At 53.3% G+C, this 15,428-nt stretch overlaps 1 protein-coding gene across 5 annotated transcripts in view; it reads left to right on the top strand.

Moving 5' to 3' along the window:
* The window catches only part of MICAL3 (microtubule associated monooxygenase, calponin and LIM domain containing 3), a gene marked incomplete at both ends in the record, with an annotated part of 95,746 nt that overhangs the window by 49,144 nt on the left and 31,174 nt on the right, over positions 1-15,428 (top strand). For 2 of the 5 annotated variants that reach the window (XM_084255249.1, XM_084255248.1), the window contains 4 exons: positions 7,387-7,582; positions 10,448-10,701; positions 12,399-12,488; positions 14,411-14,548. In XM_084255249.1, coding sequence (XP_084111375.1) covers positions 7,387-7,582; positions 10,448-10,701; positions 12,399-12,488; positions 14,411-14,548 — 678 coding nt within the window. The remainder of the gene's footprint in view (positions 1-7,386; positions 7,583-10,447; positions 10,702-12,398; positions 12,489-14,410; positions 14,549-15,428) is intronic. The other 3 variants (XM_084255251.1, XM_084255252.1, XM_084255250.1) reach the window with 3 other exon arrangements.

Here is a 15,428-nt window from a genome sequence, read left to right as displayed (position 1 = left end):
TGCAGGGGCGGGATAAAATCCACATGGAAGATGCCGAGTGGTGTGCACCACCGTGCTGGCCCCTCGGCTCTCTCCCCTAGTGCTGTAACCTCACTTGTCAGTCCTCGGTAAACAGCAAGAGAACAATGGTTTCCTCCACAAATAAGGTCTTTTTCAACATGCGTGAGTACCCTGTATAAATCAGTGAGTCCACGTTTGAGTATTTCTGGGATATAGGTCGCCCCCACCCCCAGCTTTCTTTGGCCGTGATCCCAGGGCTTCCAGCGTGCCTTTGAAAAGACTGTAGATTAAAGAGCTAAGGGCTTCACTGACAGGGGAGAAATTATCAAAAGTAATCAAGGACAAAAAGTAATAAGCACTGAATTGATTGTAAAGAATGTGAAGTGGACTCCCTTCCGTCTTCTGCCTATCAACTCTTTTTTTGGTCGGCACAAATAAATCAATAGTACAAATCAAAGTTGTTTTATTAAAATAAGCCTAGAACAAGAAGGGCTCATGTCCCTCTAAACAGCAGCACCCCTCCCTCACCCCCAGCAGAAGACGGGGATGACAGAGTCGTTGGGGGGTGATTATTGCTGTTCTCAGGGCCCCAGTACAACTACTTCTAACTTTCTAATCTGTGGGCTTATTCTTTCTCTACTGTCTTATTATGCTTCTTTGAAAGGCCACCATTGGTTGAATGATTTGGTTGACATCTCCATTCTCTCACTGCTTTTACAACTAACTACTGTTCACAGTCCTCATAAAAAATTACCTGCTCTGACCTGGGTGGGATATAAGGCAAGAGAGAGGATTTTATGTCTTTTTGTAGTCACAGTTTGAGCCGAATCACAAGTGACAAGAGAAAAACATGGGAATGTTCATCCACCTGTAGGCCACTGGGACTCAACTCAGATAAAATGGCCAACTTTTAAATCTGAATGTACTTATCATTTTGATGAGCAGTTTTGTTTTTCCCTGTTGGATAAAATTGGGTTCGGCCACAGGCGTGCTTCGAGGGAGTCTCCCAGGGATGTGAGGACACAGCCTTGGAAGGGCGAGCCGTGCAGGGAGCCCTCAGCACTCTGGAAAGGTGCATTAGAAAGTGGGGGGACAGAGTCATGGACACAGAGGAAGATGTGTTTCCCCATGTTGTGTCTTCACGTTTCATTTTCTCCCCAGCCCTAAGTGACAGGACCCAGTAGGTGTCACAAGAATCTACCCACAGGCTTCTGGCATCCTGCTCGGGCAAAGTGAGTGAAGGGGGAACAGTGCATCAAACTCGTCTGTCTCCTGGAATCCCTCTGTTAGCCCAGTAGCGGGACTCACAGACATGGCAGGCGTGATGGGGTGGATGTGTAGGGTGCCCTTGAGTGGGGTTGCGCCGTAGGGGGATGAGAAGTCCCAGTGTCTCGTGGGCCATGGTGGTGGGTGTGCTTGGCGTGTGGCATCAGCAATAGCGCCTCGCTCGGCATCTGATTCTCCCCCTGACTGCCTCTGTGTGGACAACCAGCCTGTTCAGCACGGCGGTTCTCAGCTGGCCCCCCTACTCTGGACTTCCATTGCTGCAAGGGGAAGGTCCATGAGCTCTGCCCTGTTCCCAGTGCGCCCAGGCCAGCCACGGCATGGCCAGAGCATGCGGTGATTGGCCAGTCTGTTGAGAGCTGAGACATGATTTGATGTGCCCTCTAGGCCAGGGTCTCCCCAGCTCAGTGCTTTTGTGTTGCCTTGGGTAATCCTTTGTTGAGGAGGGGCATCCTGTAGGCCTCTGTCCATTAGATATCAGTACACTCTCTTCCCCGGGTTAGGGCGACTGATAATGTCTCTTGACATTGTCAACCCTCCCTTGAGGGGAGAAACAAAATTGCCTTGGTTGAGAACCTCTGGTCTAAAGTCCAAAAGAAAGGACATGGCATTGACATTCAGTCAACCTCAATATTATTGTTGCCAGGAGATCAGGAAAAAGCAAATGAGAACAAAAGTGATACCAAGGTATATTGAAATCTTACAGCCGTGGTGTCTAAATCTTCCTGTTGACCCTGTTCAAATTGCCAGCATGTCCTTCTCAGTATATGTCCACTTGTTTGCATGGAGGCACCCCTGGGCTAACACTGTCGTGCCATAGGGCCTTTACAAATATTTCCTAAGCCACAGCTAAGAAATAAATTAACAGAAGTTCCAGTATTTTTTATTCCGTCTCCAGTGAATTATCCCTGCACCCCCAGAATGGCCTCATCCTTCTGTGGTGACCAAAGTCTCAGAGCATCGAGCTGGGTCTGAGAGGAGCAGGCATTGATCTTGGAAGGAGAAGCTGCTCCTTTGAGGTCCACAGAGCAGCCTGTTGCACTTGCCTGCCTTTGTGATGCATCGCTGAGCCTCTGATTCCTCATCTTATAAAATTATAAAAAAGGAAAAAAAGCTGCTCGTTACTCTCTATCTCGTAAAGTTGTTGTCCAGAGTTGATAGGTGAAAATGTATGGAAGTTTGTTGGTTTAAAAGCAGTATAAGAATATCAAATGTGATCATCATTGGTAGGATTGAAAATGCTAGAATAATTAGAGTGAAAGAGTGAGCCAGGACTATTTCACAGCCTTGCTGATCTTCTCTCTGGTCTGTACCTCCTGTGGGGTCAGGGCAGGATGGCCAGTGGGGTGTGTTGCTACCCAGCAGAGAATTGGGGAACAGTAAGAAGGGCTTGGCTCGCTGGTCTACAGCAGAATGGGCTCGGGGGAGTGGACCTACAGGCCGTGCCAGCTCTTCTGAAGCACTGTTATCTCTCTGCAAGTGCTTGGCTAAATTTGGCATTGCTTTTTCCTCATCCTGCATGGATGAGATGTGAAGTCACCTACTAATTCCATGACACCCTGGGGGCTCTTCACTATAGTAACAGAGGGAAGGACAATCATCATAGACTTCAGACTGGGCTAAATTTTCAGCACCTCGCTGAGCACCAGGACCGGGCAGGAGCAGGTTAGCTTTGTCTTGGGCAGAGCGAGGGCTAACACCTGTAACCTCTGTGCTGGTTTTACCCACAACCCCCGCTCCCAAAGGCTTCAGTGCTGCCTCATTTGCAGGAGAGGGGGCTGATTTCCTCTTTTGGTTCTCCCCTCCAGTGCATCGTCTTGGTCTGAGGGTTACCAGAGAACAGGAGCCGCCCCAGGCTGCTGATGCTGTGGCATCACACACTAGAAAGGCCCCTCGCGAGGCTGGCTCAGTGCTCTTGTCCTGTCAGCCTTCAAGGGCCACTTAGCACCATGTTTTTTCCAGATCAGGCTCAAAGAGAGTCCAGAAGTAGAGCCAACAGGTAAAATTGGAGAGCAGGAGGCAGAAGTGGGAGAGAAGGGCTGGTCTGGCTTACCTTGTCCACCTGCTGTTCTCTGTTCCTGTTCTTGCAATCCAAAGATCAGCTCCACAATTGGACTGATTTGATAGATGACATAGACATAGATGAATTACAGGATCTCCTGGTTTTTGAGGCACATTTATGACCTGATAATACTGTTAGCCTGAGCCACATTGCACATTGCGCAACTGCCCCTTCCTGAGATCTCACCCTCAGTTGCGTGAAGGTAGGCAGCCAGAGAAGAAAGGAGAGCCCAGATCATGGAATTTAAGAGAAGACACCACCAATCTCCAGGGGCTTTAGACATGCCCACGGCTTCCCGACACCAGAGAGGGGGCCATTTGCTCAGATGGCTCAGCCGAGTGTTCAGGATCAGCTGAGTTTTATTGGTGAGATACTACAACATATGAAAAATACATAATCAGGAGAGCGATGTGGACTCACCGGCAAGATCGTTTTTAGTGGACAGTGTGTACTTTAAAAGAAACCTCTTGGCCTTGGCCAGATACAGTGCTGTGTGCCATGACTTCCATCTGTCAAAAATGTACCTTTGGGAGACATCATAACCTTAGGAAACTAACTTATAGGCAAAGTTCCATGGGACCATGCAGGTTAAGAACAAAGGGCTGTGGTGATGTCAGAGCCCCTCATAACCCCAAACAGCCAGGGAAGGCAGGTACCCTCAGCACCTTTGACATCACCCCAGTCTGCACAGTGTCCCTGTCCTCGTCAGGTTGAAAAATTGGAATCCCTACTCCCTCCGAGGAGGAAGTCCCGAAGAGTCTCTGGAACGTAGATATGCTTGCCATAGCAGTGCCTCAGAAACTTCTTCCTTTGCCCTCCAAAGCAAGGGGATCCCTCTCCATGCACAGCTGCAGTGCGGTACCCTCCTGGAGTAAGACGTGGCTGTGAAAGGCACACATATGGGAGCCCGTCAGAGTCTGCCGGGGCAAGTGAACCGAGGGCCTGAAAACAAGAAGTACCCAAATTGGTGGTTCCAGGAAACTTATAATAAGCAGAGCAAGGCCTTTGTAAACTATAGGGCCTTTTAACTAGGTTGTGGTAAGTCAAACTCCCTGGATTGGTTCTGAACTGGGGGTGACCTCCTACTCATAGGCACAGGCAAAGCCCTGCTCCCACAGACACTGCATCAGCTTGATTAGCGACATGATGAAATCCCCAAGGCAGAGTGACTCATTCTGTTATTCCAGGTTTTAAGCCAAGATGGCTCTCAACTTGGATGGGGTTTGCCCTGCCCACCTTTCAGACAGCTGAGCAACAGCCCACATAGTAACCTTGGCTCAAAGCAAGATGGAAGGAGAGAACTAATTTCCAAGCTGATTCTTTATAGTCTTATGCCTACCCCAGCTCAAGTCCCTGGGGTCCAACTACAGACTAATATATGGCAAGTGGGAGCAGACCCCAAGAACCAGTCCTCGTCCCACAGACAAAACCAGCTCAAGCCAGACAGTGGTTCTGTTTCAGAACAGCCACTTCCTCAAATGGTTTCATCCGTATTTCCCAGTATACAAGTGAGTTTGCGAGTGGTAGCTGTTTCATTTCCAAACAAAATTAAGACATTGATTTCCCCCCCAATATACCCCTATGGCCTTGTAAAACTTGAGGAGGGGCACCCTGATTTCCAGGGGAAAGTGAATGGGGGCGGTGAATCAGCCAGCCCAAAAGCCACCTTGACCAACACCCCTTGCCTTGTCTCTGGCATGTCGCTTTGTGCTGTCAGCCTGGGTCTTTCTGTAGGAGCATTCATCTTCCTTAGCATTTCCCCTGAGACCTTATAGCTCAAATCTGTTCTGACTTGGCACTTTCCTTAGCATGAGATCATGACACACAGGCCTTGGGCAGATGCGTAAGGAACACATCCGACTGGCTAATCTTTCTTTAGAGAGAAACAATTAAAAAAAAAAAAAAAAAACCCAGTAACTTTTGACAAGGGAAACCAAAGTAAGAGAGGACAGTCCTCAGGGAGAAGCTATGTTCCAGAATGGCCAGAGTGTGTTTCTCCCCAGTAGTGCCAGTCACTTCAGATCAGAGGGCTGTTACCTGTTAGAACATGGCCACGGGTGACACCTTTTGACATCCTGGTTCTTGGATCTCTCCCAGCAAGTGACACCCATAGTCCATCAAAAACGCAGCACCCCAGGACAGAACTCTTGCCTGTTTTGCTCATGGGAGCAGAGCAGGGCCTGACTAGAAATAAAAATTCCATAATATGGTTGGAGGCATGCTACTATGGATCTGGTAAATAGGGAAACCAACGCAGCCCACTGTACCTCTCCCTATGGCCGTGTCAGACTTCCAGACTTCATTCAAGCTTGCCCAGGCTTATAAAGGAGGACAGGGCAACAGAATAGGAAAACAGGCCAGAAATGAATACGGGCAGAAGGAGTGGCCCTCAGGTGTCCTGCTCTCTTATGTGAGACCCTTCACATTTGCCCAGAGTCCTAAAGCATCCTCAGCAGCTCACCCAACCTAGTCTTGGGGCTTTGTTACCACAGCAGGAAGGGAAGAGGGACAAACAGTGCCTGCTGGGGAGCCAGGAAGGCCCAGCCTCTTGGATCATCCATACCCCTCATGTCTCTTTAGGAATCAGGCAAATACAAGTAAAGGCTTTTGGCAGTTCCTGCACATCAGCAGAGAGCAGGTTGTCCTGATCAGACGATGTCTGGAGCTCAGACAGGCAGTGACTGTTCCAAAGCAGAACCTTAGGTCAGGCCCAGAGCCTTTTTTCCTATTTAGGATGTGACCCAGATCCTGGGAGTTTTTTCCTTTTGGTATGTGTGAAGCTGGAAGAGCCTCCAATGACCTGACATCTGCCTGCCCTGACTTAGTGAAGAATCAAGCCTTAGAAAGGACTTCAGCCGGACAGCCCCTATGCGTGAGGTGGAGGGGCCAGGTGGGGCTGGGGCAGCTGGCCTGACCCCACTGCTTGTACCTTGACTTTCCAAATCAGCCTGTGCCAGTTATTTTTATATCTGCTCTCATACAGTCTCCTCTGGACCGTTCCAGTAGTTGATGAGAGAGGGAGGTTCTGTGTCTGTTGGGGTGTGGTAGCCACTGCCTAGGGCTCCTCCACTCTTGCTTCTTTTGATATCTTAGTTTATCTTAACCGTCTGACTAATCAGGCAAATAAATAGCCCTTGCTCAGGACAGCCTTGAGGTTGCAGATTTTTTTTTTTTTTTTAGTTTCCATGACGCTTGAGGTGTGGGCTAGGAATCTAAGCCTATAGTGGTGGTTGATGAGTTTGCGGTACTTGGCCAAGTGTCCTCTGAGTACAAGTTCCCTTTGGGAAAACTGGACTCTATGGGGACGCGCCCTCAGGGAAGAGCCTGCAGTGCTTTCCCGTGTGGACGGATGGGCACGGTCGGACCAGATAGTGAGGGTTCTCCTTCCCCCTCGATATTCACAAAGCTCTGGGGAGATACCCTGTCTCCCCGGTTTTCATGGCCCAGAGCACCCCTTCTCTGGGTGACTGTAAAGGTATATAAGTCTTTTCCCTGTTCATAGTAACCAGCCCTGGGAGATGGGAATTGTCCTCACAGCTCAGGAAATTGGTTCTCAGACCTTATGTGATTTTGCCAAGACCTTTCAGCCGGCCACTGGCACAGGGCGGTGCTGGCCTACCTGTGTGCTGCGTCACGTTACATGAAAGAGTAAGTGATAGGCCTCCTCTGTCCAAATTGGGACAAAAAGGTACATCAAAAGGAATAGTAGCAATAAGGAGAGCCGGGGGAAACTGTTCTAGAAGGGGGAAACCAAGGGAAGGTGCTAGTCAAATAAAGCATCTTTAGTAGAGAAAGTGAAAGGGGGAAAGTTCTTTTGCTACTGTCACCCCAGGGCCTCTCCTGGCTTCCACCAAACCCAGGACCTCTGATGGTGGGTGCAGAGGGGGCTCCACCTTTTCCTGAAATGAGCACTGACTGCCTTGGCGACCTGGCCCCTGCTTGCTGTCTGGGCACCCCCACTCCGCACCAGCTCCGTGGACCCCGCAGCTCGCGCTCCATCCCCTCGTTTGTCGTTGGAACTTTGCTTCTTGATCTTGCAGGTTCGAGTGTGAACGGCCTGGAGGAGCCCAGCATCGCCAAGCGGCTGAGGGGCACCCCAGAGAGGATCGAGCTGGAGAACTACCGCCTGTCTGTGAAGCAGGCCGAGGAACTGGAGGAGGTGCCCGAGGAGACGCAGGCCGAGCACAACCTGAGCAGCGTGCTGGACAAGGGCACAGAGGAGGACGTGGGCAGCAGGTCAGCCAGCGTGCGGGCTGTGCACGCCCCACCCTCACCCCCAGCCTCCCTGAGTGCGGCAGCGTGCCGGCGGCTTACTCTGCAGCCTCTCCCCATCCCTGATGAATCCGCCAGCGGAAGGCAGCGTGGCGCCCGGTTAACAGCTGGGCCTGACCCTAGACAAGACACAACCTCTTTCCCTCCATCTTCTCTCCTTTGAAGCGAGGTCATGCTGTGCCTTCCTCAGAGTGGGTGGGAGGGTCGATTCCACAGGGAGACTGGGCACCCCGGCGCTCACAGGTGCTCTGCCTGTACTGTCGCTTTGCAAGGAGCTGGACTATGACAGAGCTCTCGTCCATCGCCTCACTTGATCCTGCCCTTGGGGATCCTGTTCTAGAGCCAGCACAGGGCAGGTTCACTTTCGATTCGAACAGATAGATAAAAAGAGTCCCAGGGCCCTCTGGATTTTTCAGGCCTTAATGCTCTCAGGTAACCAGGTCCACAGCACACCAGGCAGGGAGGCCAGCATGCAAGGAGGCAGGCACGGGCCAGGCGGGCAGGTGAGCAGCAACCAAGCCTCCCAGCACCCCCATGAATCTATGTTTTTTTGAAGATTTATTTATTTATGCATACAAGAACTAGGGTACAGGCCAGAGGTGTGGGAGGGGTGAGAGGATTCACAGGAGACAAAGTGGGGAGCAGAACAGGCAGATTGACTGAAATACACTGCTGAGAGGAGCAGCGGGCGAGTCAGGAAAGGTCTGCCGCGTCATGTGAGTCAGCTCCCTGATTGGGGATCAAACTTGTGCTGCGGTGGCTTTGGACAGCTTGATAGCACTGAGACTTAACCCCTTGCACCACCAGGGAGGCCCCCCACAAATCTTGACGCTCTCTCTGAGCTCTCTGGCCTTCTCTCTTTTGTGTCGTCTTGTGGCCTGGCCTCTCCTGTGGTCACGCCATTTGTCCTCCCACTGCTGCTGCTACTGCAGCTTTTATCTCTGCCTCTAGGCTCAGGTGTGCACACTTGCACATGCGCACACCCAGGCTCCAGGAGTCCACAGTCAGGCCCACGTGCCCACGCCCACACTCCCAAGCGCCTCCTGTATTAACACGATCAAGGCCGCAGAGGCTAGCCACAGAGGCCAGTGACTCAAAAAGCCTGATTCATTCTTTTACCCTCCACCTGTAAAGTAGACAAGCTCATATCTCGCCCCTCCGAAATAAGGAAACTGGGGACTAAGACGAGGAGCGAGGATGGACCCCAAGTCCAGTTGCCCAGCCCAGCCCAGGAAGCTTCCCGTTTCCCTGCAGCCCCAGAGTCGCTCCCCCGTCCCATTGAGGTGCCTCATCTCCTGGCCAGTCAGCACCACCATCCGTTTGACTTCACTCAGGCTCAGTATTCACTGACCCCTCTGCACTGAGCACTTGCTCTTCACTTCTTCTGACAGAAAAATAAGCCACAGGTTCTGTCCTCGGTTTGTTATTTACAAATGTACTGGAGGAAACAGTCCTGGAGCCGCAGTGCTGGGGGGGGCAGCTGGTTCAGGGGAAGGAGTCCCAGGGTTGGAATCAGGGGTTCCTGTCTCAGCCCCCAGGTCACTGGCTGCCGGGGTTCACCTCTCCAGACTATGTGTAGAGAGAGGAGCAGGACGCGTGTCCCTGGGCCGCACAGCACGCACCAGCCCTGCAGCTCTCCCTGGCTCTGCTGTCTTACCCTGGAGTTCCCTTTCATTACCTGCCCGGGCCTGCCTGTGTCTGGAGAAAAGGATTCAGTGCGCCCAGGAGATTATCAAGGGCGCCATAAGGAAGGAGAAGCTAAAAAAGGCGGGATGACATCAGCATTGGCCAGACTTCCCGCTGGCCTTCTGGGGTGGGAGCAATGGCCCTGCCAAGTAGGGATCAACAGTGTGAGCATAAGAATTAGTCACAGGACACTTCTTCGCACGAGTAAAGAGATGTGTGGGGGTGAAGAACACAGAACTTTCAAGTTCAGTTTTGAGTGTGTTTTTCAGTGGGTGTTTATTAAGCAAGGCCACTCTTGCTGTGCGCCCCACGTCAGCTTGGTACCAGACATGCTCCGGGGCAGCCTCCATGGTGCCTGCCTCTCTGCGGCCATCTCTCGGTGCAGTCACTGTCACGTAGCTGCGTCTCCATCCTGGGCACCCCGGGAGATGCTCTGCTCCTGCTGTGGGCACGGGGGTGGGGTGGGGGCTGGAGAGCCTGTCGTCAGACCTTGACCTCAGGGGGACTGCAGGGAGTCTCTGTAGTAAGAGCTTTTCCTTCACTGTCATCTGCAAGCTGATGGGTAGCAGAGCAGCAAGTGGACATGATGTGGGCATGATGTGGGCAGGGTGTCCCGGGAGGGCTCAAGCTTAGCGTTTACAGCCAAGTGTGAGGAAGCAGGCCGGAAGACTCTGGCATCAGTCATCCTAGCTGATGCGATAAATGCACCTGTCCTAGGGAGGGCCAGGAAATCTGGGCACCAAGGGCAGCTCTCCTCATAGAAGGCATCTGATTTTGCGTCTGTAATGGTACGCTGGTGAGACGGCTGGATCTAGGTCAGCCTTCCCCGGACTGCGCTGTGTCCTGGGCCCTGGGCCCTGCCCCCTGACAGTGCTCCCCACAGGCCAAGCGCAGGCACTGTGCAGCCTGCCCAGCCAAGCCTTGGGGGCCAGAGTTCTCATTGGCAGTGGTTGAGTGCTTGATCGCCACATGGTGGTGGTCAGCCTCTGTCCAGGTAAACTGACACCTGTTGGCCCAAAGCCCCCGCCCTAAGGTGCTGGTCTTCCTGGCGTGGCTGGCCCTCCCCCCACACCATGCCGCTGGGCCTTCCGCCGCCGCAGCCTCCCTCACCCCTCACTTCGGGGTGTGCCTGCTTTCCCGCAGCAGCTCGGAGTCCGAGATGGACGAGGAGGAGGAAGACGACGAGCCGCCGCTGCCCACCTCCGACCTGGGCGGCGTGCCCTGGAAGGAGGCCGTGCGGATCCACGCGCTCCTGAAAGGGAAGAGCGAAGAGGAGCTCGAGGCCTCCAAGAGCTACCAGCCCGGGGGCGCGGAGGAGGAGGAGGAGTATGAAGAGGAGGAGGAGGAGTATGAAGAGGAGGAGTACGAGGAGGAGGAGGAGGAGGAGTCCAGCGAAGGTCAGGAAACAGCCCCCCCCCCCTCCAACCCTGCCCGGCCCGGCCCCGAGTGCACGAGGTGCTGTGGCCGGGGTGACGTGGACGTGCCCCCCACGGCCCCGTAGTGGCCCCTGCGGCCTCCGACCTTCCGCCCTCAGCGGTGGAGATGGTGTCCCTCGTGCTTCTGAGCAGAGCCTGGAAGCCGGGGGCAGAGGCTGGTGGGGGGACGCTGTCGAGTCAGGTCACTCGGGGCCCTCTCCTCGCTCTCCCTTCTTTCCCCTTTCCTTTCCTTTGAAGAAACCGATTTTAGCAATGAAAGAGAGTGTGACTTTCTGGAGGAGTCCCGGCTCCTGGGATCTCAGTCAGCTCAGAGCTGACCCCGGGGTCCAGTCATGCTCCACCCCGTCCTGAGGAGACGCCCCGTAGCCCCTGTGTCAAGTTGGTGCACTTGTCTCTGGAACTTTCCTTGCCTTGCCTCGAGACGTTTCCCTCCTGGCCCTGTGTCTCTGGTTCTGTGAGACCTTGAGTCACAAGGAAGAACTTGCTGAGCCCCTTCCCCGCCTCTGGACGCGCCTCACTGTCTCCCTGTCCTGGCTGCCCAGGAGTCGGGTGGGAGGTGAGGAAGCACGCAGACCTGGTGGTTGTGACTTGCCCTGGGGATGGTGCCCTGACACCCCGATGGGAGCTCCCTCCAGGGGGCATGTGTGCAAGAAAAGGATGGGGGCCTCATAAGCCCCCATGAGCCCCAGTTCCTTCCCCCCTTGTCAGAGGAGCAGATGGAATGCCGGAGTTCTGGGCCTCAGAGACTTGATTCTGCTGCTTTTCATGCTTTTCTCTGCTTTTCCTGGAAATTTACATGTTCAGCCGCCGAGGCCCACCCCAGGGTCTGTTTTCTCTGGCACAGCAGGATGCTGGGGCTGCCCGGATGCAGAGTCCTTCCCAACGAAGGTGCACGCTGCTGGCCTGTCCTCCAGAAGCTGAAGCCCACAGACTACGGCCTGTGCGGCGGGGCGGGCAGGAGAGCAACCCAGGAGCCAGTGGCAGTGGGAGTGGTCAGGGCAGGCGCATCCTCAAGCCCCTAAGGGGCTTCTTTAGAGCTGGTTGTCCCGTGTAGATGAGGCCAGAGTGAGACCCACAGTGTAGAGACCCGCCCCTACCTCCTCACTCACCTGAGCGAGGTCTGGCCCTAGAGGTGCCAGCATTGGGCAGGGCAGTGGGCGCTGGTATCTGCTTCATGCTGCTGTGTCTGCAGCACCCTGACCCGCCCAGGGCTGCCTCAGCATCCCGCTTGTCAGGCGATCCTGTCCACAGCGCATCTGGGGAGAGGCATTTGTTGGAAACTGTCTCATCTGCGGATGAAGGCTCCGTGGTGTTAGCCCCAGCACAGCTGAGGGCCAAAGCCTGTTCCCTTTTCAGGAGGTTGGCCCCGCTTCCCTCACACAGACTTCATTTCCTAGACCTGGAACTGGTGTCAAGACCAAACCTCTAGGGGACAGATTTTAACTAGAGAAATGTACTGACAAGTTAGGCCAAGCTCTGGGCCTTTGTTCCTGGCCCGTGGTGTGTGTGTCTTTGGGCTCCAAGCCCATGTAGACAGCGGCAGGATGAGACTGCCTTGCAGCCAAGATAACTCTCCTTTCTGTTCTCTTCCCTCCATTCTTTATCCCCACGCGGGCTTCTTGGTGCTGTTTGTGGGTGTCTGACTCCCCCTGCTGTAGAAGGGGAGTATTGCCCCTGGGATAGAGAACTCCTGCAAGGCCAGTGGCTCCAGCTCCTCTCAAAGGAAGAAGACCCGGGTACATGTAAAGGTACCCACTGCCCTTACCCACCGCACACCCTGGCTCCCTAGCAGCCCCCAAAGCGTGCCTCCAAGAGCAGGTCCCACAGGAAATGATCTGTCTTGCACAACTGCCCTGGCAGACCTCGGTCTGCCTGAGCCCAGCCTTCATGGACGGTCATAGACAAAGTAGCACCTGAGACAAAAGCAATTCAAGGGGAAGAGGGAGAACATTCCAGAAGTAGCCTTATTCCGTTTGGCCCCACCTATGCCCCTTGTGTGTTTGGCTCTAAGTTCCCCTCATTGAGCTAAGACTTGGTTCTTCTCTAATGTAGAAATCCTCAAGTCAGTCACGCTCCCCGGCGTGGCAGAGCTCCTCTGCCTGGCTCAGGGGTCCAGGCCTCCCTCCACTGCATCTCCTGACATCTCTCTGAGGTTAAAGGAGGGAAGGCTGACTGATAACCCCCCAAGGCTACATTTATTAACAGGAAATAGAAAACTCACTTTCCCTGTGCTGCTCACAAGGTGAAGAACAGGCCTACATTGTCCTTTGACTTAATCCTCCTCGGTCCTGAGACATTCAGGCTGTTTGGCGGGACTCAGCCCCATCCAGCACCATAGAGGCCAGTCGACCTTAGGAAAATTCACTGAGTCTGTAGCGACCACAGCTCCAGTAAGGAGCACGTGAGGGACCCTCCCCACTCACTGTCCCTCCACGTCTGGGGGTCTTGTAGGTACGTTCAGTCCATAGTACATTCGTGTTGCTCCCAAGTCGAGAAGTTATACTTATGATGATTAAACCAAAGCCAGATTCTTCAGCTAGGTTGTGCGGGGCCCCATCAGGAGGCCCAGGCTCCTTCAGATCAGGTGGCACCTGCTCTTGCTGCCTGACAAGCCACCCCCCTCACTCTCATAGTGTCCCCACCCCCAGGTTGCTGGCTGTCCCTTGGTTTTAACCAACTGTATGGCATGGTCCAAACTCTGATTAGAGGGAGTCCCCAGGGCAGGGGCTGCATGCAGATTCCCAGGGCTCTGACCGCAAGAATAACCTGAAGGGGCCCCTGATGAGTTCTCTGAGGAACCAGGTGTGCTGCCTAGAGAGCGTCAAGGGGTCCCAGTGGAGTTTAAAGAAGGGCATTGACCTCAGGAAAAGCAGAGAGGTGTTATCTTATCCCTGCCCACGAACTGCCCAAGCTTTGGGGACTTATAGACCAGAGCGCTGCTTCCCCTAGCCCCCAGCTGTTGCCCTCCCCCAACTCTGCCCTCTCCCCTAGCTGCGTCCCTGCCCGCAGTCCAGCATGCAGCATGAGGCCTATTGTGGAAGGGGGATTGCAGCTGCAGGAGATAAGGAGTAAAGTGCCAACAAAGCACCTTCCTGTCTGCATGAGTTAGCCGATTCACAGCAGAGTGCATCTCACACCTCTGTTATCACTCCGTTTAAGTCTCAAAGGAGAAGCCATTGATGTGTGCTGGGCCCTCCCGCTGTGCGGGGCAGCAGAGTCAAGCAATGGTGACTCTGGAGGAGCAATCCTCCCCAGGCCTGCTCTAACCTGTTTTTCCCTCACTTGGCATCTGGGTCCTGCAAATGCAGTTTCGGATGAAAAGAGCATCAGAAAGTCTTCCTGCCTTGGACTTAGAATGGCTGGTTCTCTTCATTGACATGAACAGCATATGTGAAGTTCGAAATGACTAAATCAAGTTGAACAAGTAGTGTGTGAGTGTGTGTGTGTGTGCGTGTGCCCGCCCGCGAGGACATAGTCTCAATTTTTCCCTCTTATTTAAATACTGTAAACCGGTAAATACTGTAACTTTTCTTTCTGTTTCCTCTCCTGTGGTGTCTCGTTCCCTCCTTCCCTTGACTATTTATTTTCTCCTTGCTCACTCCCCTTCTCCCTTGCCTCTCCCGGCCCCATCCCCTTCACCTGCACCCTGGAACCCTCGCTGGCACACCAGCCGGGAGACAGAGGCTCCAGCAGATCATAAATCCCGCGGATCCCTTGGAGATCCAGGCCGACGTGCACTGGACGCACATTCGCGAGAAAGAGGAGGAGGAGAGAATGGTACCAACCTCCGAGTCCTCTACTTCTAGAGGTAACCTCTTCAAGACCCAAGGCCCCACGCCCCTCTGAGTGTCTGCTGTCCCCGGCCCTCAAAAGTAAGAGTCCACAGAACAGTCTGTTTTCCTGGCGTCAGTCATCGCCACCACGTTTGGCTCTCATCCAAGGCTATGTAAAGCTCGCTGTGGCTTCAATGGCTGTAGGTTCTTTCTCCAGTGATGCAAAGTAGTAAAATGAACTTGACTTTGGGAAAATCAAGAATTGGCTACTATTTCCGGGCAGGGTTTCTCTTTCTACACTTGGTAGAATGTTCTGATGCTTTCCACATGGCGTGTGTCTGAGTGTGAATGTGTGTTGGCAGACAGGGGATAGGGGAGGCAGATTTCAAACTGAAATGAAGCTTTAAGGAGGGATTTATATCACGGCGGTCTCCCGAGTGGCATAATCTCCAGTTTTAGGGCTTCAGTCAGGCCTGTGTTCCGTGGTAGGATAAAGATGGAATAGCGAGCAATGAAAGGCCTAGTGAGCATTAAAGAAAACAAATAGAGACTAGGGGCTGTGGCAGCTGCTGTGGCATCCTCCAGGCCTCCTGTCCTTGCTGTGCTTGTCTTTCAAATACGGACCCTGGTCCCGTGGCCTCTGTCTCGCTCTCTTACCTTCACGTTCCATCAGTGCCAGCTGGGGCCACAACCCCTATGGGGCTTGACTTTATAAAAGGATGGCCTCTGCCTTCGTGAAACTCAGCATTTCATGGGACGTTTGCTCCTCCTCTGCCCCACGTCTTCACCAACCTTTTATTTCCTTTTATCATTTCATTTTTTAAATTGAAGTAACAGTGCATTATAACATCCTGTAAGTTTCAGGTGCGCATCCTTTAGAATCACCGTGTCAGACCCACCTCTGTTAACAACTTT

Source organism: Talpa europaea (genome assembly GCF_964194135.1).
Source record: "Talpa europaea genome assembly, chromosome: 15".
Taxonomy (NCBI): Eukaryota; Metazoa; Chordata; class Mammalia; order Eulipotyphla; family Talpidae; genus Talpa; species Talpa europaea.
This window is presented reverse-complemented; position numbering and strand designations above follow the sequence as displayed.